This window comes from Sporobolomyces salmoneus, assembly GCF_050403485.1.
Source record: "Sporobolomyces salmoneus JCM6883 DNA, S_salmoneus_JCM6883_v1_ctg34, whole genome shotgun sequence".
Classification (NCBI taxonomy): Eukaryota; Fungi; Basidiomycota; class Microbotryomycetes; order Sporidiobolales; family Sporidiobolaceae; genus Sporobolomyces; species Sporobolomyces salmoneus.
The window spans coordinates 82704-100151 of record NW_027481129.1 but is presented as its reverse complement, the minus strand read 5'-3'; the positions used below and the strand labels follow the sequence as shown (position 1 = coordinate 100151).

Sequence of the window (17448 nt, the reverse complement as noted above, 5' to 3'; positions counted from 1 at the left end):
GGTGCTGATGCCCGGATCCCATCGGTACGGCGTTATCCAAACGAGCTTTGTTGTGTGTTGACCTCTTTCAGGATGAGCGTTCAGTGTCGTAACGAGCAGGTCGAACTTTGTCGGGGAGTTGAGGGTGATCGTTTTGTGTATCGCTCGTTCTTGAGAGGGTAGAAGTGATTTTGATATGGGATCAGTCGTCAGCTCCAGTTTTGTTGACCATCTTGGAGTCACGGCTGCGAGTTCGAAGAAGCAATCGAGAAGTTCGCGAGGCAAGCGAGAGAGGGGATCCATTTCGTCCTGTTCTTCGTCAGAAACAAAGTCAGCTTCAAGCTCGAACCATTCTGAGAGAATCCTCTGACCTTGTCCGACAACGTGGTCGCCTGAAGAGCTCCCGAGATTTCTCCGACGACGTCTTGATCGACCTGGGCGAGATGGACAACGAAAGCGATGTGAGTGAGCGAGTGCAGCGAGAGAGGACTCGGCGCAGAGAGAACATACCTCAGAAGTCATCGATGTGTTTTGTAATAGGTTTGGCTCGATTCGAAGTTGGAGAGGGACGGGAAGAAAAAGGGCGAGGAAGGGGAGAGAAAAGGGAGAGGAAGGGAAGAGAGTGGAGACCGGTCGAACGACGAGTTGCTGACGGGTTGAAGTACGTGCAGAGGGCGCCAGGGAAAGGGAAAAGAAATGAAGACGGAGGTCAAGGGAAAGAGGAAGACAGAGGAAAAGACGGATCGAGCGGGTTTTGAGTCGATTCAAGAACGGGATCCGAGCGGTCCGCGGAGCATTCCCGACGACGACGACGTCGACGCGTCCCAGTGATACCAGGCTCACGTGCGGCGTACTGTGAGGACCAAGCGAGGAATGCTGGGATCCTACGTATCTCCTGTTGCTTAGCAACCCTCTAGCGTCAGCCTCAGCTTCAACTCACATATTCGTTGGCGGTCAGGATTGATGAGAGCTGTCTGACATTGAACACGGTGTTGACGATGCAAGCGATATGATAGAAGAGAAAAGATTAATACGTAGATTGTGAAAAACGAAAGGAAATGATGGAGAAGTTTCATCTTGTAAGCGAACTCCTCTCTCTGTCGACAGCACGAACGAGTCAGTTCACTGGTACGAGCGGAGTAAGAAAGGAGAGAAGAGATCCTCACAACTTCGAGAGTAGACTCTTCAAGCTCTTCCCATTCTTGTTACAACTGGCCTTGAGCCATTCCTCCAGCTCCACTCGCATCTCGACGAGTTCGTTGGTGATTGGTAGAGATCCGTCGGGTCTGACATCTCGAGGGTTGAGGAGCAAGTCGAAGAGTTTCGTCCAAAGTTCGATTTGATGATACCTTCGGAAAGCTTGTTTCGGTACTCGTTTCGATTTTCCTCCTTCGACCTGAACCGATTCGATCTCCATATAGTGACCGAAAAGAGTGCAGTAAGCGATCGAAGCGACTCCATGATAATCTGGTTCATAAGTCCAAGATCCGTTCGTTTGCATTTCGATACAATCGAACTTATCCGTCTTCAACTCGCACGAGAACCGTTGTCCAGGTTCGTACATTGTCGTATCGATCGAACGACCGTAATCGATCACTTTGAGTCCTTTTCGTCCCCACCCGTTCGCTCCGGTCGGTTCGTAAATCGTTTGCCAACTACCTTCGACGTCTTCGAATCGGAGTAGACAGTTGTCGATCTTCATGTCTCCGTGAATGAATCCAGCCGAATGGAACGACTCGAGAGTACGAAGGAGTTCAATCGTGAAGAAGATTGCGAGTAATTCGTCGAGTCCAGTCGTTCCAGCTCCAGGAGGCGCGATTCGATATTCTTGAGCTTTATTGACGGCGTTGAGGAGAGTTCCACGATCGCACAAATCGAGTAAGAGGTAAGATTCGTCGGAGTAGGCGTAGAGTCGATGAGGAGTCAAGATTGATTCTCGAGCTCGTTCCGAAAGTCGTTCTTGCATTTGATCGAGTACGAACAACTCCCAGTAATTCGTAGGTCGTTCGATTTTGACCGCGACGAATAATTCGGTACCTTCGAGATCGAATTCGTCTTCTTCTTGATCTCCTCCTTCCTCCTCGTCGTCTGCCGCGAAAGCGATTCGATAAACCGCTCCAAACGATCCTTCCCCGAGTTTCTCCCGCACCGAGAAGACTTCTCCGTCTAATTCGAGGTCCCATGCTTCGTCCATCGTCCCGGTTCGATCTTTCGTTTTACTGTTCGCTCGTTTCTTCGCCGTCTTTTGAAGTCCCGCGAGTTTTTCGGCTGATCGAGAAGAGAGGTCGACGACGAGAGGATGTTGTTGAATGGGAGTAGGAAGGGAGGAGAGGTAGTTGAAGAGCATCTCTGAATCGTAAGGATCGACGATGGAAGATTCCGAGAGTTGACCGGTCGAAGTCGAATCGGCGATGACCATTCCCGTAGTCATTCCACTCTGATTCCCTGCGATCGTGAGTCCTTCGGGGAGAGAGGTGTTCGGAGAGATATCGAAAGAAGGAGGTTGTTGATCTTGAGCGCTGATCGAGAGTCGAGAGATTGAAGATTCGTCGAAAGTCGAAGGATCGGGTAAGACGGAGAGAGCTGCTGGTTGATGCGAAGGAGGAGGTTGTAAGCCGTTGTCCTCCTCCGAATCTGTCGAACTATCCGAGCTATTCCCATCTTCGTCGCTACTCGCTTCATTCGATTGATCGATTCCTCCTCCTCCTGCTTCATAACTCGCGACGAACGCTCGATCCCCTGCAACCTCATCATCATCTTCGTCCTCCTCCTCCTCAGTGCTCGGTTCATCGTCCTCCAGTACCGGCGCCGGATTCCCCGAGAATGCACTCGACCTCCTCGAACGTTGCGAAGTCGACAAAAGGTTGTTCGTATTGTTCATCGCCGCCGTAATTTCGAGAGTACGTTCCGTGATTGGAGTCATGTTATCGACGAAAGGAGCGTATCTACTCGGAACTCCTCGTTCTCGACGTCCCATCGCGTATCCATCACTCAAATCTTGTGAGAATCGTTCGGGAGATCCTTGTCCGTCTTCCTCGCCGTCTCGTAAAGGTGCTTCGTAATCTTCTGCCGGGTGTTCTTCATAGTCGTTCTCAGAATTGGGTCGGGAGGAAGACGAAGGGAGTACAGTATCGTTGAAAACGGAGAATGAACCGATTGGAGCTTGTCGAGAGTCGAGAGGAAGGGAAGAGAAAGGTTTAGCTCCGAGGGGAGCTCGAGAAGTTTTCGTAACGGGTCGGAATCCTCCTCCTCCTCCTCCTCCTGCAGAAGAAGTCGACGAACTCGGAGTGACATCCCTGAAAAGTTGCATCGGAGCTCCGACCACTGGAGGTGTCACATTCTCATCGTTCTCGTCGTTCTCGTTCAACGCGTACAATCCTTGTCCGTATCCTCCTCCTCCTCCTTGTTGAGATGCAACGTTGATCGGTTCCTGACTCTGACTTCCAAAGAACGAAGAATCGTCCCCAGCCGAACTCCTCGTCTGACTAAACGGTACAAACATTCCATCATCGTTACTAACCTCACTCGCCTGAGTTCCTCCTTGTTGAGTCGAGAATTGACTAGCGGCGAGGTTGAACTCGATCCCATGTTGGAATCCATCGTTCTCTTCGTCATCATCTTCGGAGGAGGAGGAGGAGGAGGATGAGTCTTCTGTAGAAGGTTCTTCGCCCGTTTCGGAGGGATCGTCTCGCGATTCATCATCGTCGTCCTCAGTCGAGTGGGAGGTTTTCCCGTTGAATCGAGTGAAATCGAGAGTTTTCGCGAATAAACCGTCGAGGAATGCGTTCGCGGCTTTCGTGTTGATCGTCGGAGAAGGAGGTGCATTAGGATCGATGGGAACGAAGGAATCGGAAGGAGGAGATTGAGGTTCATCGGTTCCTTCGTCGAGTCGAGGAGGGGTTCGAGAGGGAGAAGATCGAACGGGAGACGCAGCTCGAATAGGTGAGGGAGAAGGAGGAGGAACTTCAACTTCGATAGGTCGAGGAGGAGGTGTAGCTTCTTTCACCGGTGTCGGAGGTCGAAGGAAGTCGTAGAGCGGTGCTAGAAACAACACGAAAGCTCAGTCATCTTTTCTGTTCTCGACAAGAAATGAAGAGACTTACCTCCATTCGAATCATACAAAACCGGCCAACCCGTTTCCTGATCAATCTTATAAGTCGTCCCTATCACATCCCCATTCAACATCAGCCTCATCACTCAAACTCCTCCAACCCACCCAGAGAGTAAAAAGAAAAAGGAGGTACTCACTCCCAGTTCTCTTGAATTCCTCCTCCCACCTCTCCCTAAATTCCCATCCACCCCAATTCTCAACTTCCTCCAGAACATATTTCGCGGCCCGACGGTTCACTCGTTCTTCTTCGAATGAGATCCAACCGCTTCGAGTCGAAGTCGAACGGAGGATTTCGAGTTTGAACGAGATTTGCTGTGGTCGAGGTTCGAGGGATTCCGCTGCTGACGTCGCGGTCGTTGTAGAGGTTGAGGAGGAGGAGGAAGGTTTTGATTTCGATGAGGAAGAGGAAGAGGAGGAGGAAGAAGATTTCACTCGTTTCTTTTCCCCCGTCGTCGAAGCAGAAGTTGAAGAGGTGGTTTTCTTGATTTTCTTCACTCCCGAAGTCGAAGACGATGATGAAGAAGAGGAAGTAGGAGCAAGCACCTGAAGGTTCTCCAACGGATCCTTGGTCAAGAGGTCTACGTCGGCGCTTGAGTAGTTCTTGAACGGGTTGATTCGGAGTTGTTCAGCTTCTGAAGGAGCTCGATTCGAGCGAGTGAAGACGTCGGATTCGAGGAGGGAATGAGAGGTCGGTAGGGCGGTTGCAGTCTGATTCGCAGAGTTATTAGCTCTCGTTTCATTCGGGAATTTGGAGGGAGATGGGAAAGGAGACTCACCTCATCTCGATACACTTCTAATTTGAACCCCCCTCCTCCTCCTCCTCCGAAAACTCCACCAGCAGCAACAGGAGCTTGACCGTCGATTCTGACTCCTCCCGATTGAGGCATAGTTTCACCATTCCATTCTTTCTTTTCCTGATCGTTTTCACGTTTCCTACTCTTGACCGTTCCGAAATCATCCCATTCCGCTTCTTGACCCGCTCCTCCTGCTCCTGCTGCTGATGAGGAGGAGGAATCATCTCTGAAAACGGCAAACATTGAACCATTCCCTTTTGGTCCTACTCCAGTTCCCCCCGTCGTTCCAGTTCCTCCTGTCGCAGGTCGAGTAGTCGATGATGAGGCAAGGATAGGTCGGACAGTGCGAGATGAATCGGAATCAGAAGGAGAGGGACGAGGAGGAGAAGGTAGAGGAGGAGCGACTAGCATTCTCGCTTGAAAATCTAGATGAGAACGTTTGAGACGATCGAGAGGGGTCGCACGTCGGTTGATTCCGAGGAGATAAATTTGATCCGCTTGTTTACGTCTACTCACCCGCACCCACCAGTCAGTCGAGTGGGATCTGGTGCGCGAGGGAGAGAAGGAGAGGACTTACTTTCCAACGCTTTCTAAAACTTTCGCATACTCTTCATACAAAGCGGCCAATTTCTCCCCGATCCCTTTCGCAAACAAGAACCTATAACATTCTTCCGAACTCTGCTCCATGTTCTTCGCGTAATGAGCCCACAATCGAAAATATCTTGGATCGTTCGTATACCTCTCGTCTCCCAAGAACCTTCGAGTAGTCTCTTCCAGGACGGGGACTAGTTTGTTCGAGGCGTTGGCACCAGAGGGATAGTTTGAGATGATGAATCGAACGTATTGATGAGAGATATCGAGTGGATCTTCAGAGAGTTGAATCACTTCGTTCAACTTTAATCCCGACGACGACGATAATGACTCGTCCCATTCTCCAGTACGTTCCCAAGTTTCGACCGCAGAGATTTGGGATCGAAATCGTTGGTGTTCTAGTTCGAGTTTGACTCCGAGTCCCGAACGAGTCGAACTCGTTGATGATCCCAAAACGGATGCGAGGTGAGTCGCACTTCGTCCGGATTGTAAAGGGAGGATGTTCTCTTTCGCGGCTTCTATCGTAGAGATGTCGACTGGTGCAGAGATTGGGGAAGTCATGAGTCGGAGAGGGGAGATGTTTGTTTTGTTGTTTTTCGAGGTTGAGTGAGGAGAGGAAGAGGAGGAGCAAGGTCGTGATTCACTGAAGATGGTCGGGCGTCGTGAAGTGTCGTACTGGTTAAGGAGTTACTGAGGCATCAGAGAGGCGTTTAGGAGTCGGGAAGAGAGAGAGGAAGAGGAGACATAGTTTCGAGTAATTTCGAGAATACGCGTCAACAACCTCTCTCTCCTGTGAGCTATCCGACTCGAGTGACCTGTCCAATACAGTGTACTCGGTCCGCTGAAAATAGTTGCAGATCACGAAACGCGAGCCGCAAGAACAGGCGATAATCGATTAATTCATCTCTTCCCTCTCTACTCTTCACTCCATCTCTCCCAGTCTCGACAGTGATGGCCTCCTCCTCAACTTACGAGATCGCTCCCGATATCTCCGACGAAGAAGAAGAAGAAGATCTCGTCGCAACTTCCTCTCGTGGACTTCTCCCCACTCACACAGTTCCCTCCTCCTCCTCAAAGGGAAAGGGTCGAGCAATCTCTCCTAGCAACAACTTCGAAGATCGATCGACAGTAGGAAGAGCAGGAGCAGGATTGGAGGGAAGGATAGGGAGTGGACCTAATGGACAACAATTAGGGGAGAGAACGCAGAGGAGTACGACGTTTGGAGGGATCAAGACTGAGACGAGGTTAGTTCTGATTCTGAAACTCGCTGCTTATTTGTTGGGTCTCTCGGCGAAGGAGAAGAGATTGGGGCTTGTTGAACGATGAAAAGCGGGTCTTTTGACGTGGATTTCCGAAAGAGAAAGTCCGGACTGACGACGCTTGTATTGGGATGGATGGATAGGTATACTGGATCAGATACTCTCGATGAACCAGTAACGGAAACTATCGTGAGTCGCAACCACGAGCAAACTTGTTTCGTCCGTAAACGTTGCTGAAAGTTTGCTCGCCTTGTGTTTCAGATGCGTGACTTGCGAGCGATCGGGAACAAAGTCGTTCAAGTATTGTACCCTCAGTCGGATAATGCCGTGTTGAGGGATTGGGATCTATGGGGACCTCTACTCGTAAGGCGAAGAAGGATTCGATTTTTGTTTCGAGTTTCGTTCACTCAAACTATCAAGCCCCTCTTTTCGTTTGCAGTTCTGTTTAACACTGGCGATTCTCCTATCGACTAACGGTGAGCTACATTCTTCTCTCTCTCTGTCGTTCCAAGTCTCATGGTACGAAGTGAATCTGACCTTTCGTTCCTCGACTGAACTTTCGCCAGCTCCCGCCGAACAATCTCTCCAAATCTTCACCGGAGTATTCGTGATTGTATGGCTCGGTTCAGTCGTCGTAACTCTGAACGCAAAGCTACTCGGTGGAAAAGTGTTCGTTCCCTCTTCCCTCTCCTCCTTCTCTCCTCTCTCGCTCTTGTGCTGAATTTCCTCGTTCTGGTGACGGGATGGGATAATAGGTCATTCTTCCAATCACTCTGCGTATTAGGGTATTGTATTTTCCCATTGGATCTCGCGGCATTCGTGAGTATTTTCGTGAAAATGTTGTGGATTCGATTACCGATTTGTTTCGCAACTTTTGCTTGGTCCGTTTGGGGTACGTCATTTTCTCTTCTCCTTCTCCCATCCCATCCCATCTCTCCCTTCTCGGCTCTTCTCTCTGAGTAGGGGAGGAAGTAGTGCTGATGAGTGAATTGGTTGAGTAGCTGCGGTGAATTTCCTCGCGGGAACGAGGTTGGAGAAAGATCGAGCGGTTTTGGCAGTGTTCCCGTTGTTCATGTTGTTCTTCTTGTTGGCTTGGATGACTATGCTTTCCTAATCTAGTCTAGACTCTCGTGGAGGGAGGGTTCTGAGGTGTGAAGTGGGAAATAGATAGTTAGAAGGGTTTTTTTGTGAATTTTATACCCTTGAGTACGATTTGCTGAGTTTTGGGAGAGCAAGAACATGAGGATGAGGATGAGACGCTCTCATCGATACAAGCAGCAGCAGGAAACGCTCTGTTTGCGGAAGCGAAGCGAAGGATGGTCGTTTCCGAAATCTATTTTGCATCTTTTCGCAAGCTCATGCTCGGACTCCTCGTTCCCGAAACAGCAGGTCTACATCAACAACCTCGTAGGATCCTCGATAACATTCTTCCAAGTCTCGACCAATCTCGCCAATTCGACCCCTTCAACGATTCTATGATCCGCCGAAAAAGTCACATCCTGTCAATACTCGAAAGTTTTTCATCAGTGTCCCATTCAACTCAAGAAATTGATGTATGAAGTCTCGACTGACCATAACTAATCTCGGTTCGATTTTCCACTCCCCTCCCTCATCGCTCATTTCTCCTTTCGCGACTTTCCTCGCTCTCTCCTCATTTGCGAATCTCGGTTCAACCCTAACTCTCCCCATCGCTCCGATCGCTAATTGACCCGTCGGCGGGATCACCGGATGCGTAGTCCTCCCTCCTATTGCTCCTATATTACTCAGAGTGATTGTTCTATTGCCTTGAAATTGCGGAGGAAACTTCGGAACGCCTTCCCCTGAAGTCGAGACGAACGATTGGAGAAGAGTCAGTTGCGAGGCAATAGAGAAGATAGACTGGTTTTCGATGGAACGGAGAACGGGAGTGAAGAGACCTCCCGAAGGAGAAGGGAAAGAAACCGCAAGGGAGATATCGTGCGTTGATCGTCTCGTGAGAGTCGGCTCCGCATCTTGACTCTTGTTGAGGGTGCAGAGGAAAAGAGGGTGAGAGTGTAAGGCGACGGAGAGGGATTTGATCAAGAGAGGTAAGAGGGTGATTCGATCGAATTTCGCGGAATCTTCTGTCTCAATCGTCGGTTCTTGCCATTGTCTCGTTCGTTCGATAGAAGCAGCGTCTTGAGGAGTGAGAGTTTTGCGATACTCGAGTGGGATGTTCGAGTTGAGGGAAGTCCGAAGTCGTTCGAGAAGAGTGACATCGATCGTTTCGGAGTAGGCGAAATGAGGGATTTGGAGGGATTGAGTCATCGCTTTGAACATTGCTCGACGAGTCGGAGAGAGCGAGATTGATTCTGAGGAGGAAGAAGGAGAGGAGGACGTGGGTAAGGGTCCAGAGGTATCGATCGGCGGTCGTTCGAACGGAATAAAAGGTTTCGTTTCTCCTCCTCCTTGAGTCTGTTTCGAATACTCCAGGACGTCCCCATTTGTCACTCTCCCATCCCGACCCGTGGGAGTTACTCGAGTGAGATCGATCGACAGTTCACGAGCGAATCGACGAGTAGCAGGAGTTGCGAGGACGGAAGAGGATGGATCGAGTCCAGGATCAGGTCGAACTGGGTGAGGGATCTCCTCCTGGGCTGCTGTCTTTGTCGCTGGTGATTCCGTCGAGAGAGAAGGTGGTTCTTCCGAGCTGGCGACGACTTGAATCTCGCAGAGAGTTGAACCGACTTTCAACATTTCTCCAACTTCTCCGGCGAGTGATTCGATCTTTCCAGAGAAGGGAGAAGTAATCTCGACGGAGGCTTTGTCGGATCTGCGTACATTTATTTGTCATGAGTCTGAGAATCGAAAGGAAAGTACTTTCGAATCCGACACTCACGTTACTTCGACGATCGGATCAAACTCTTCGATTACGTCCCCAGGTTTCACAAGCCTGTCAGCGACGAAAGAGTACGTCAGCTCTGACAGTTCCATGCGGAGTAAGAGAGAGGAGAGATTTGAGCTACCATTTCACGATTTCACACTCCGTGATTCCTTCTCCGATATCCGCCAACTTGAACGCTTTCGTGATCTTCAATCCACTGCTTGTAGAGTGACCCTCGCTGCTCGGCGCTTTCGTGGTTGACGACTGAGATTGAGCTTGAGGCGTGTCGCTAATTGCTCCTCCTTCTTCTCCACCCTCCAATTCCACCCGACATAGCGTCGCTCCAACTTTCAGCATGTCCCCGACGTCCCCCGTAACCGATTTGATCGTGCCGGAGAAGGGTGAGGTGATCTCGACTGAAGCTTTGTCCGATCTAGTTCATCGACAAAAGAGAGGATGAGTCGTGAGCTCTTGCATTTCTTGAACGAAGTGTGTACGGTCTACTTACTGTACTTCAGCTACTGGATCGAACTCAGTGATAATATCTCCCGGTTTCACTAGCCTGTTAGGAGAGAAGACAGAGTTCAAACGAAAGAATGTAAGCTTTTCTGACCTCAAGATGACACGTCCGTGGCTGCCTTCCGTTCTCAAAAGGCCTTAACCGTCTCTGTATCCCTCTTCCGGAGGTCTGAATGATACAAGTAGAGAGAGAGCTCACCATTTCACAATTTCGCATTCAGTGATTCCTTCCCTAATGTCCGCGAGCTTGAATTCCTTGATCTCGCCAGCTACTACTCTACTACTACTCAGATATCTCACATTCCTCTCGAAGCGATCTATGTTCGAGTTTGGCTCAGGCCGTCGAATCGCGTGTTTGAAAGGGCGAAGTCGAAGAGAGGGACGTGAAGCGATGAGGCGCTTTGCAGATGACCGGATCATAGCGCGATGTGCTGAGTGAGTGAGCTGTTGTCGAGAGTCGGAAGAAGGGGGGGAAGAGGGGGAGAAGAGACGGGAAAGCGGATTCAGAAGTGGAGCACCTCAAACTCCGTCGGATTGCCGCGAGTTGGTCGAGAGGGAGAGGACAAACGTCAAGAGCGAAGTCGGATCATGTGTGAGGCGACGAAATACCGCGGTAGAGCAAGGAGAGAGCGCCGGAGGAGAGGGGATTGTTGAGGGTCCGTTCGAAGCTTTGATCCTAGCGACGAAATAGTTTCGTTTCCTCTTGCTGTTCTTCGTTCGAATCACTCATTGTCGACAGGATCGACTTCAACTGCGTAATGTCTTGAGTCGATCACCGAGCCTGACTAGGCTTTAACCTCCTCCGTTGTTCCCTCTCTTTGTTGAGTTTGTTCGCTCTCGCCTGCAACTCTTCCGGAATTCTCATCTGTTCTCGCACAAGAGAGTCAGTCGCAGCATCTCCGAGACTATAGAGAGTTCGCTTACGTTATTCCTCGTCTGCTCTCGTCGTTCCTTCTCCTTCGCCCCCTTGATCCACTCAATCCACTCTCCTCCCCATTTCCTCCCTCCTTCATTGCCTCCCTTCGTCCTCCTCTCGAATCTCTCTTCCTCCCGCATCATCTCGACGTATGCTCGAGCGATCACAAGCTGATCGAACCGTTTCTGACTCTTTCGTCGTCGATTGAAAATCATCATGCTCGTTCCGATCGGTTGAGGTCGAATTCGAAGCATCGGTGGGGAGAATTGAGTCGCATGTAGGATAGAGGGACGTTCTCGACGTCTTGTACGAGTTCGGGGTGATGAAGTGAGGGCGGAAGGTGAAGCAGGAGGCGGATGAATCGGAAGGGAAGAACGAGAAACGAGATGTCGAGCTAGTTTCCTCGTCCTCTCAAGGTGACTCATCGATGTCGAGCATCCTTCGAGTTGTTGCAATAGCTGTGCACTCAAAGTAGGTCAGAGCGCTCTTTGACAGGCGGAGAAGAGAGGAAACGACGAAACTTGTTCAGCCTCAATCCATTTCCTTTTCACCTTCTCGACATTCCCTAGCTTCTTTGACCTCTTGAAGCCATCTCGAATGTATCCGTGTAACGCTTGACGTTTTTCAGGTCGAGCGGAGCGGATCGAGTCGCTCGAAGGAGAGGACGATAGAGAGACCATAAAGTCGGAATCCGATGGAGTGGGGACTCGAGGAGTGCGCTAGCCATAGCGTCCGAAGTCGAACTAAGTGGATCAAGGCGGAGAAGGAGACGAAAGAGGAGAGAATCTTTCGGTAGATCTCTTTTCGTCTTCCACTCTTCGCCAACCCCTCGAATATCGCTCTTGGATCACCTGCAACAAGCTTAAACTCTCTCGGCAACCGTAGAAGCAAAGTATCCGACCAGACGTCCCTGATTAGGGAGCAAACAGTCGTTCAACTTACTTTCCTCCAAACTCTCGACTCTCCAGCCGACGCTGCAACCTAGCTGTTGCTATAGACTCAGACGATGACAAATGAGGTATGTCATTGCACCGCTGAAGTCCTTCTCGCTGCAGTCGCTCACTCGGACTCAACGCTTCCGTTTTTGTTTGAGACTTCCAGGTTGATCAACGGACAGGAGGAGGACGGCAAGGATCTGGACAGAACAGCATGCGAGTCGACAAGGTAATGCCTGCCTCTCATCAGGTTGCGTACCGAGTGAGAGCTGACCTGTTCTCATCGACATCAGGCTTACTCTGAGATGGATCATCTCTCTCGCCTGCCCAGCGAAATTCTCGACCTCATCTTCGAGCTCGCAGCATCGACTACAAGCTCGCAAACGTTGACGACTCGGCCGATCTCCAAGCCGCTCTTACCCTCGCAAGAACGAGCACTTTACGGAACGATTACCCTCAGAACGCCGAGCAACTCGTCTCAGCTCCTCCGTACGCTCGACGCCGAACCGCAGAAAGCTCGACACACAAAGGAACTCGTCTTCCCGTCCCTTGGATACTTCGGCGAGGCGTTGCTTGCGCATGCTACGCTCTTACAGTTTCTGCCGAATTCGGTCGAGGGCGATTTCCACCGCAATAAAGCAACAACCCTTCAATTATTGAGTCGACCAGAATTGTTCCCCTCCCTCCATACCTTTCGATTCCCGGATGTCACGCTCACTTCCTCGATCGTCGATTGTTTGAGCCGAATTCCACCTCTTCGCGTTGTAGAATTGTCCTCGATCGAGAACGTGAAGGAGGAGGAGGAGGATACTGGCCGACAGCACGTCAAGTACTGCGAATCACGATTCAATCTACGTCCCCTATCCGCAATCTGCCTCCATCGAAACTCCTTCAGTTCTTCCCTTCGGCCTCGATTTCCTGTCTCGAAACGAACGTGGCCGACGAAGACCCTATCCATCTAATCTTTGACGCTCTCGACATCGAACTCCTATCCCTCCATTTGGGCGCTGCTAATCTCTACCCAAAGACCAGATGGATAGACCACCTCCTTCCGGAATTCTCAAAACTTCAGCACGTCCATCTCGACTCGTGCTTCGCTTCACCCTCTATTCAAACCCATCTCCTCAATCTCCCGAACCTCGTCTCCGTTAGCCTATCTTGCGACGAACGACATCCGAATCTCGATTCAGTAAACTTGAAGGACTCGACCGCGTGTCTCATCTTCGCAAACTCACCCTCGAGTACCTCGGCATCCAACAGGGCACAGAGTTTGACTTTGTGAGAGCGGAGGAGGATTTCGAGAATCTAGACGACGAACTGCAGTACGACAATTCTCTCTCCCTGCTCGAAAACAAAACCGATATCGCGTACATGAGGCACTGGCGTCATCCTTGGGAGTATACAATCTTAGACGTCTTACCTCAAGTCGTCGAAATGGAGAAGAAAGCGAAAGCAGCCGGTCTCTTCGTTGAAAGCAACCTACCCCAACTCATCCGAGTTTTCCACTTTCAGATCGTCGAATTGTATAATCGGGGGGTTGGGAATCTCTACTTCTACGGCAACAAGGATCCTCTTCGATATGCTCTTTCTCTCACTCAAAGAGTCGGAATCGACATCGACAGACTCCAGATCAATCTTGAGGACGATTTCGACAACAACGCGCTCAAATGGTTCCAAGTCAGAGTCAACGGAGTCGCCGGATGCGCAAGTGATGATTGGTGTCGTGTGTACGGTCTGAGGCTCGAGACGCAGTCGGAATTTAGGAGCTTGGACCAAGAGGAAGGAGAGGACGATGATTCGGATCAAGAGTAAGCGAAGTGCGGTAGTGGTTGAAAGTACTGACTTCATGTAAGGCGTGAGTCCTCTGTTCCCCTTCATTCGAGGTCAGAACCGTGCTAAACCTCGTGAAGAAATAGTCGCTTTCCGGTTGTCGTTTGGCGCTGTGCATTCGAAATACCGTCTATCCTCATTCGATCCATCTCCCTCGGAGTCTTCGTTCAGTCAACAGAGTCGAGTCAACTACTCAATCCGACACGATTCGAGCTGGGCTCGCGCTGTGCGTCTTCTCGTATTAGCTGGATAAATTGTTTCGAAGCTTCTCGTCGTGATTCTCTGTCATACGTCTCCTCCGATTCATTCATTCGTCGTCGTCAACAAAGATGCTCCGCGGACCGCTCAGATCCCTTGTTCGAACCGACTCAAAGCAGCGCTCGACCCGCCTTTTGCTCTCTCTTCCTCTTTCCCTTGACCTCCATCCTTGGTCGTCTCCTGCCAAGCTCTCCGCCCTCTCCGATCTGCACGCCTTCCGATTGTTAGCAACAACTCGTCCTTCAAACGGTCTCCACCCTCTCCCCTTCTCCCCCTATCCCTCCCCTTCTCCCCCTATCCCTCCCCTTCCTCTTCAAGTTCGAAACGCAAGACACACGCTGTGAAGGCAATCGATGACTTCTGAGGTATGTTTCTCTCGCGTCGAGCCGTCTCTCACCGCATTCGCTCACTCACGTCACTTTCGCTCTTCATCTCTTCAGGCCGATCCGGACATCGTCGAAGGAATCTCAGAAAGTCTTCAGGCGACCACATTGTCGGACAAGGTCAGAGGACTCCCTCGGTATGGTTTGAGCTTGAAGTTGACTGTGTTTCTGGCCGAGAATAGGTCGAAACGGCTCATCTCTCTGGTTTGCCGGGCGAACTCCTCGACGACATCTTCGAACTCGCAGCCGCAACCTCAAGCTGGGACTCGAAGCTGACATCCCATCCAATTTCCAAGGCGCTCCTACCCTCGCAAGAACGAGCGATTTATCATGCGATCACCGTCGACTCAGGCGCACGCAATTTCTGCGGGCTTGTCCACTCGCTCGACGCTTGCCCGGACAACGGTCGACACACGAGGAGACTTGTATGGAGCCTCGCCATATACTGGGACGCAGGGCCCGTTAGCAAGCGATTTTTGAGCCGTCTACCGAATCTCATCGAAATCGACTTCCATCAGAGCATCGCGGCAAACGCTCAAGCGTTCCTGCAACACTCGCAACTCCTGTCCTCACTTCGTATCTGTCGCCTTTCCGGACTCCCGCTCACCTCTTCAATCGTATCTTGTCTTAGTCGGATTCCGACTCTTCGCCTTGTCGAGGTCTCATCGCTACCGAACAAGGAGGAGGAAAAGACAGAATGGTCGCCCGCTCGTCAAGTGCTTCAGATCGCTGTTCATGAACCCAACTACTTCTTCGCCGGCCAGGATCCGTCTACGCTCCTCCGATTCTTCCCAGCGGCGTCCATCTTTTCCCTCGACGTTCACGTCGACAAGTATCAACCTATTTCCCCACTCCTCAACATTCTCGATCCTGGACTCCTTCTTCTGCGACTGAAGATGCAATCCATCTCCGAGTGCGATAAATCCATGGTCCGTTTCCTTCCCAGATTTCCCAACCTTCAGCACCTCCACCTGGATTCTCCCTTCATTTCCGAGAGTCTTCAGAGCCATCTCCTCAATCTTCCCAACCTCACTTCTCTCCGCCTCGCATATCACAGACAATATCCCGAACTCCAAGAACTCCTCGCAAAACTCGATCATCTACCGCGTCTCCGCACCCTCGACCTCGAGTATCGTGGCCTTGATACAGGTCGCAAGTTTGACTTCGAGGACGCGGAGGAGGAATATGACTACCCAGAAGACTCCGAAGGCGCTTCCCTTTCTCTCCTCCAAGGCGCCACAAATCCGGCGCAAATGGAAGGTTGGAATTCTCCCTGGTATGAGAGGATCTCGGATTGCCTACATCGAACTATCGAGACGGAGAATAAAGCCCGAGCCGCCGGTCTCGTCGTCAGGAGTAATCTTTCGTCACTCATCCGAATTCTCGAGAGCCGAATCGTCGAATATTACAACAGAGCGGTCGGCGACTTCTACTTCTACGATCGCAAGGAACCTCTGAGATACGCTCTTTCCCTTGTTGACGAACATGGGCTCGACATCGACCGAATCGAGATCGACATCGACGACGATTTCGACTGGGAGGATCTCGAATGGTTCGAGCAAGAAGTTGAAATTGACTGTGGTGAATGGCGCTTCAAGTTTACTATTTATGGATTAAGGATGAGAACAGAAAGTGAAGGAGAGGAAAACGACAAAGACAGCGATGGACGCTTCGGACAAGGCGAGGTCCGCTTGGACGACGGACGAACATAGGAGGTCGGTTTCCGTACTCTCTTGCTTCTCTTCGGCCGTGAATGTCTGCTGAATCCCGAGACGAAACAGACAATTCTCCCGTTGACCTTTTCTCCTGTATATTGCAAGTATGAACCCATTCCCTTCAATTCATTCGGATTCCTCCTCGGTGTTGTCATTTATCGACCAAGATTAAGGGTGCAGTGGTACCGAATGATGGGTCAGCGAGCCATCACAAGGTTTCTGGACTCTCGGCTGAAACATGTGTTTTCAAGTTCCGGATGTTGGCGATGTGCGAACCCATTGCCCCACTTTGCACATCGTCGTCGATATTCTCGAGGCTTGAAGTTTTCGAGCGTGAAGTACAACCGAAAGTGGACCAAAAGGAGCGCTGTCAAAAGAGCTTTGGGAAGATTTGCAGAAGTGCTTCGATGCCAGTTTGTCGACACGCAACTGTTTCGATGCTTTTCGACTTGCAGATAGTTCTCTCAGCCTAGTAGTGGCTGTACAGAGCCCAACCAACTATGTCGCGGCAGACAGAGGCGAAGAGGCAGAAGAGACCGTTCTCCTGTCTGAGCTGTAACGGACCCTGTCTTTCCCGCCGGATCCCGGAGCAGTTCGACCACAGGGGATTACAAGTAGAAGCAAACAGGGAGATAGTATACGCCAGGAGAGGGAGCCGTGAGCGCTTGGTTCAACAAAGAGACTTCGGAATGCGGATCGGGGCATGCGAAGAGAGCGAGTCCTCAATCGTCTTCTCCTGTTCAGCTCATCCTCTTCTAAGCTAACGCCTTTTTGATCTTACAGCGGGGTCTTGGCTCGCATCAGCGTGATGAAGGGAAGGAGGACGAGACGAATCCATTCTTCAGTCGAGAGCCGTCGGAGCAGCCAGATTGGGCGAGTGTCGATGAGGCTGTTGGTGCGAAGGGATCTGGGGATATCGGTGAGTCGTATCGGAGCAATGCAGCGGTTCGTAGTGAAGGGTAGAGAGGCAAAAGTTCCGAAGATCTCTTTTGGCCTCTTTTTCTTCACTGCTACCCTAAGCGCCCACCTTTGAAGCTCTAGATCAACAAACAAACCTCCAGATATATCTCACAGCCATTTGTCGGACTGAACGAGCTCAAGTTGAAGAGGTGGAACTCGCTCAACACGATCATCTTAGAAGGGCAATCTCTACCTTTCTGAGGCTGAACGCGAGTCGGTCACGCTCTGGGAACTCTGAGAGTAAGTCTATCAAGCTTCACTGTTGATCCTAAGGTATCCGAGCGAGTTCTCACTGATCTTCTCCTCTCGCACTTCCTTTCCTCTCTCGCACCCAGTCCCACTCGAGCCCTCAGGAG

At 50.8% G+C, this 17448-nt stretch overlaps 5 protein-coding genes across 5 annotated transcripts; 3 read left to right on the top strand and 2 right to left on the bottom strand.

Moving 5' to 3' along the window:
• Positions 1-1141: 1141 nt before the first annotated feature.
• On the bottom strand, positions 1142-6036 carry JCM6883_005576 (uncharacterized protein; the record flags this gene model as incomplete). Its single annotated transcript, XM_076633131.1, has 5 exons — positions 1142-4020; positions 4083-4142; positions 4228-4798; positions 4867-5392; positions 5462-6036. 5 exons carry the CDS (start codon positions 6034-6036, stop codon positions 1142-1144), a joined length of 4611 nt encoding a protein of 1536 aa, XP_076486886.1.
• Positions 6037-6426: 390 nt separating this feature from the next.
• Positions 6427-7848, top strand: YIP4 (Yip4p; the record flags this gene model as incomplete). Its single annotated transcript, XM_076633130.1, has 7 exons — positions 6427-6719; positions 6878-6923; positions 6996-7097; positions 7174-7210; positions 7301-7403; positions 7490-7626; positions 7736-7848. The coding sequence occupies 7 exons, from the start codon at positions 6427-6429 to the stop codon at positions 7846-7848; spliced, it is 831 nt and encodes a 276-aa protein (XP_076486885.1).
• Positions 7849-8125: 277 nt separating this feature from the next.
• On the bottom strand, positions 8126-11691 carry JCM6883_005574 (uncharacterized protein; the record flags this gene model as incomplete). Its single annotated transcript, XM_076633129.1, has 8 exons — positions 8126-8233; positions 8307-9525; positions 9592-9645; positions 9719-10009; positions 10085-10138; positions 10872-10960; positions 11020-11469; positions 11533-11691. The coding sequence occupies 8 exons, from the start codon at positions 11689-11691 to the stop codon at positions 8126-8128; spliced, it is 2424 nt and encodes an 807-aa protein (XP_076486884.1).
• Positions 11692-12160: 469 nt separating this feature from the next.
• Positions 12161-13758, top strand: JCM6883_005573 (uncharacterized protein; the record flags this gene model as incomplete). The annotated part of the gene is made up of 4 exons (XM_076633128.1): positions 12161-12175; positions 12240-12619; positions 12715-13135; positions 13207-13758. 4 exons carry the CDS (start codon positions 12161-12163, stop codon positions 13756-13758), a joined length of 1368 nt encoding a protein of 455 aa, XP_076486883.1.
• A 629-nt stretch (positions 13759-14387) lies between these two features.
• JCM6883_005572 (uncharacterized protein) lies at positions 14388-16129 on the top strand (the record flags this gene model as incomplete). Its single annotated transcript, XM_076633127.1, has 4 exons — positions 14388-14399; positions 14475-14537; positions 14600-15346; positions 15422-16129. The coding sequence occupies 4 exons, from the start codon at positions 14388-14390 to the stop codon at positions 16127-16129; spliced, it is 1530 nt and encodes a 509-aa protein (XP_076486882.1).
• Between the last annotated feature and the right edge of the window lie 1319 nt (positions 16130-17448).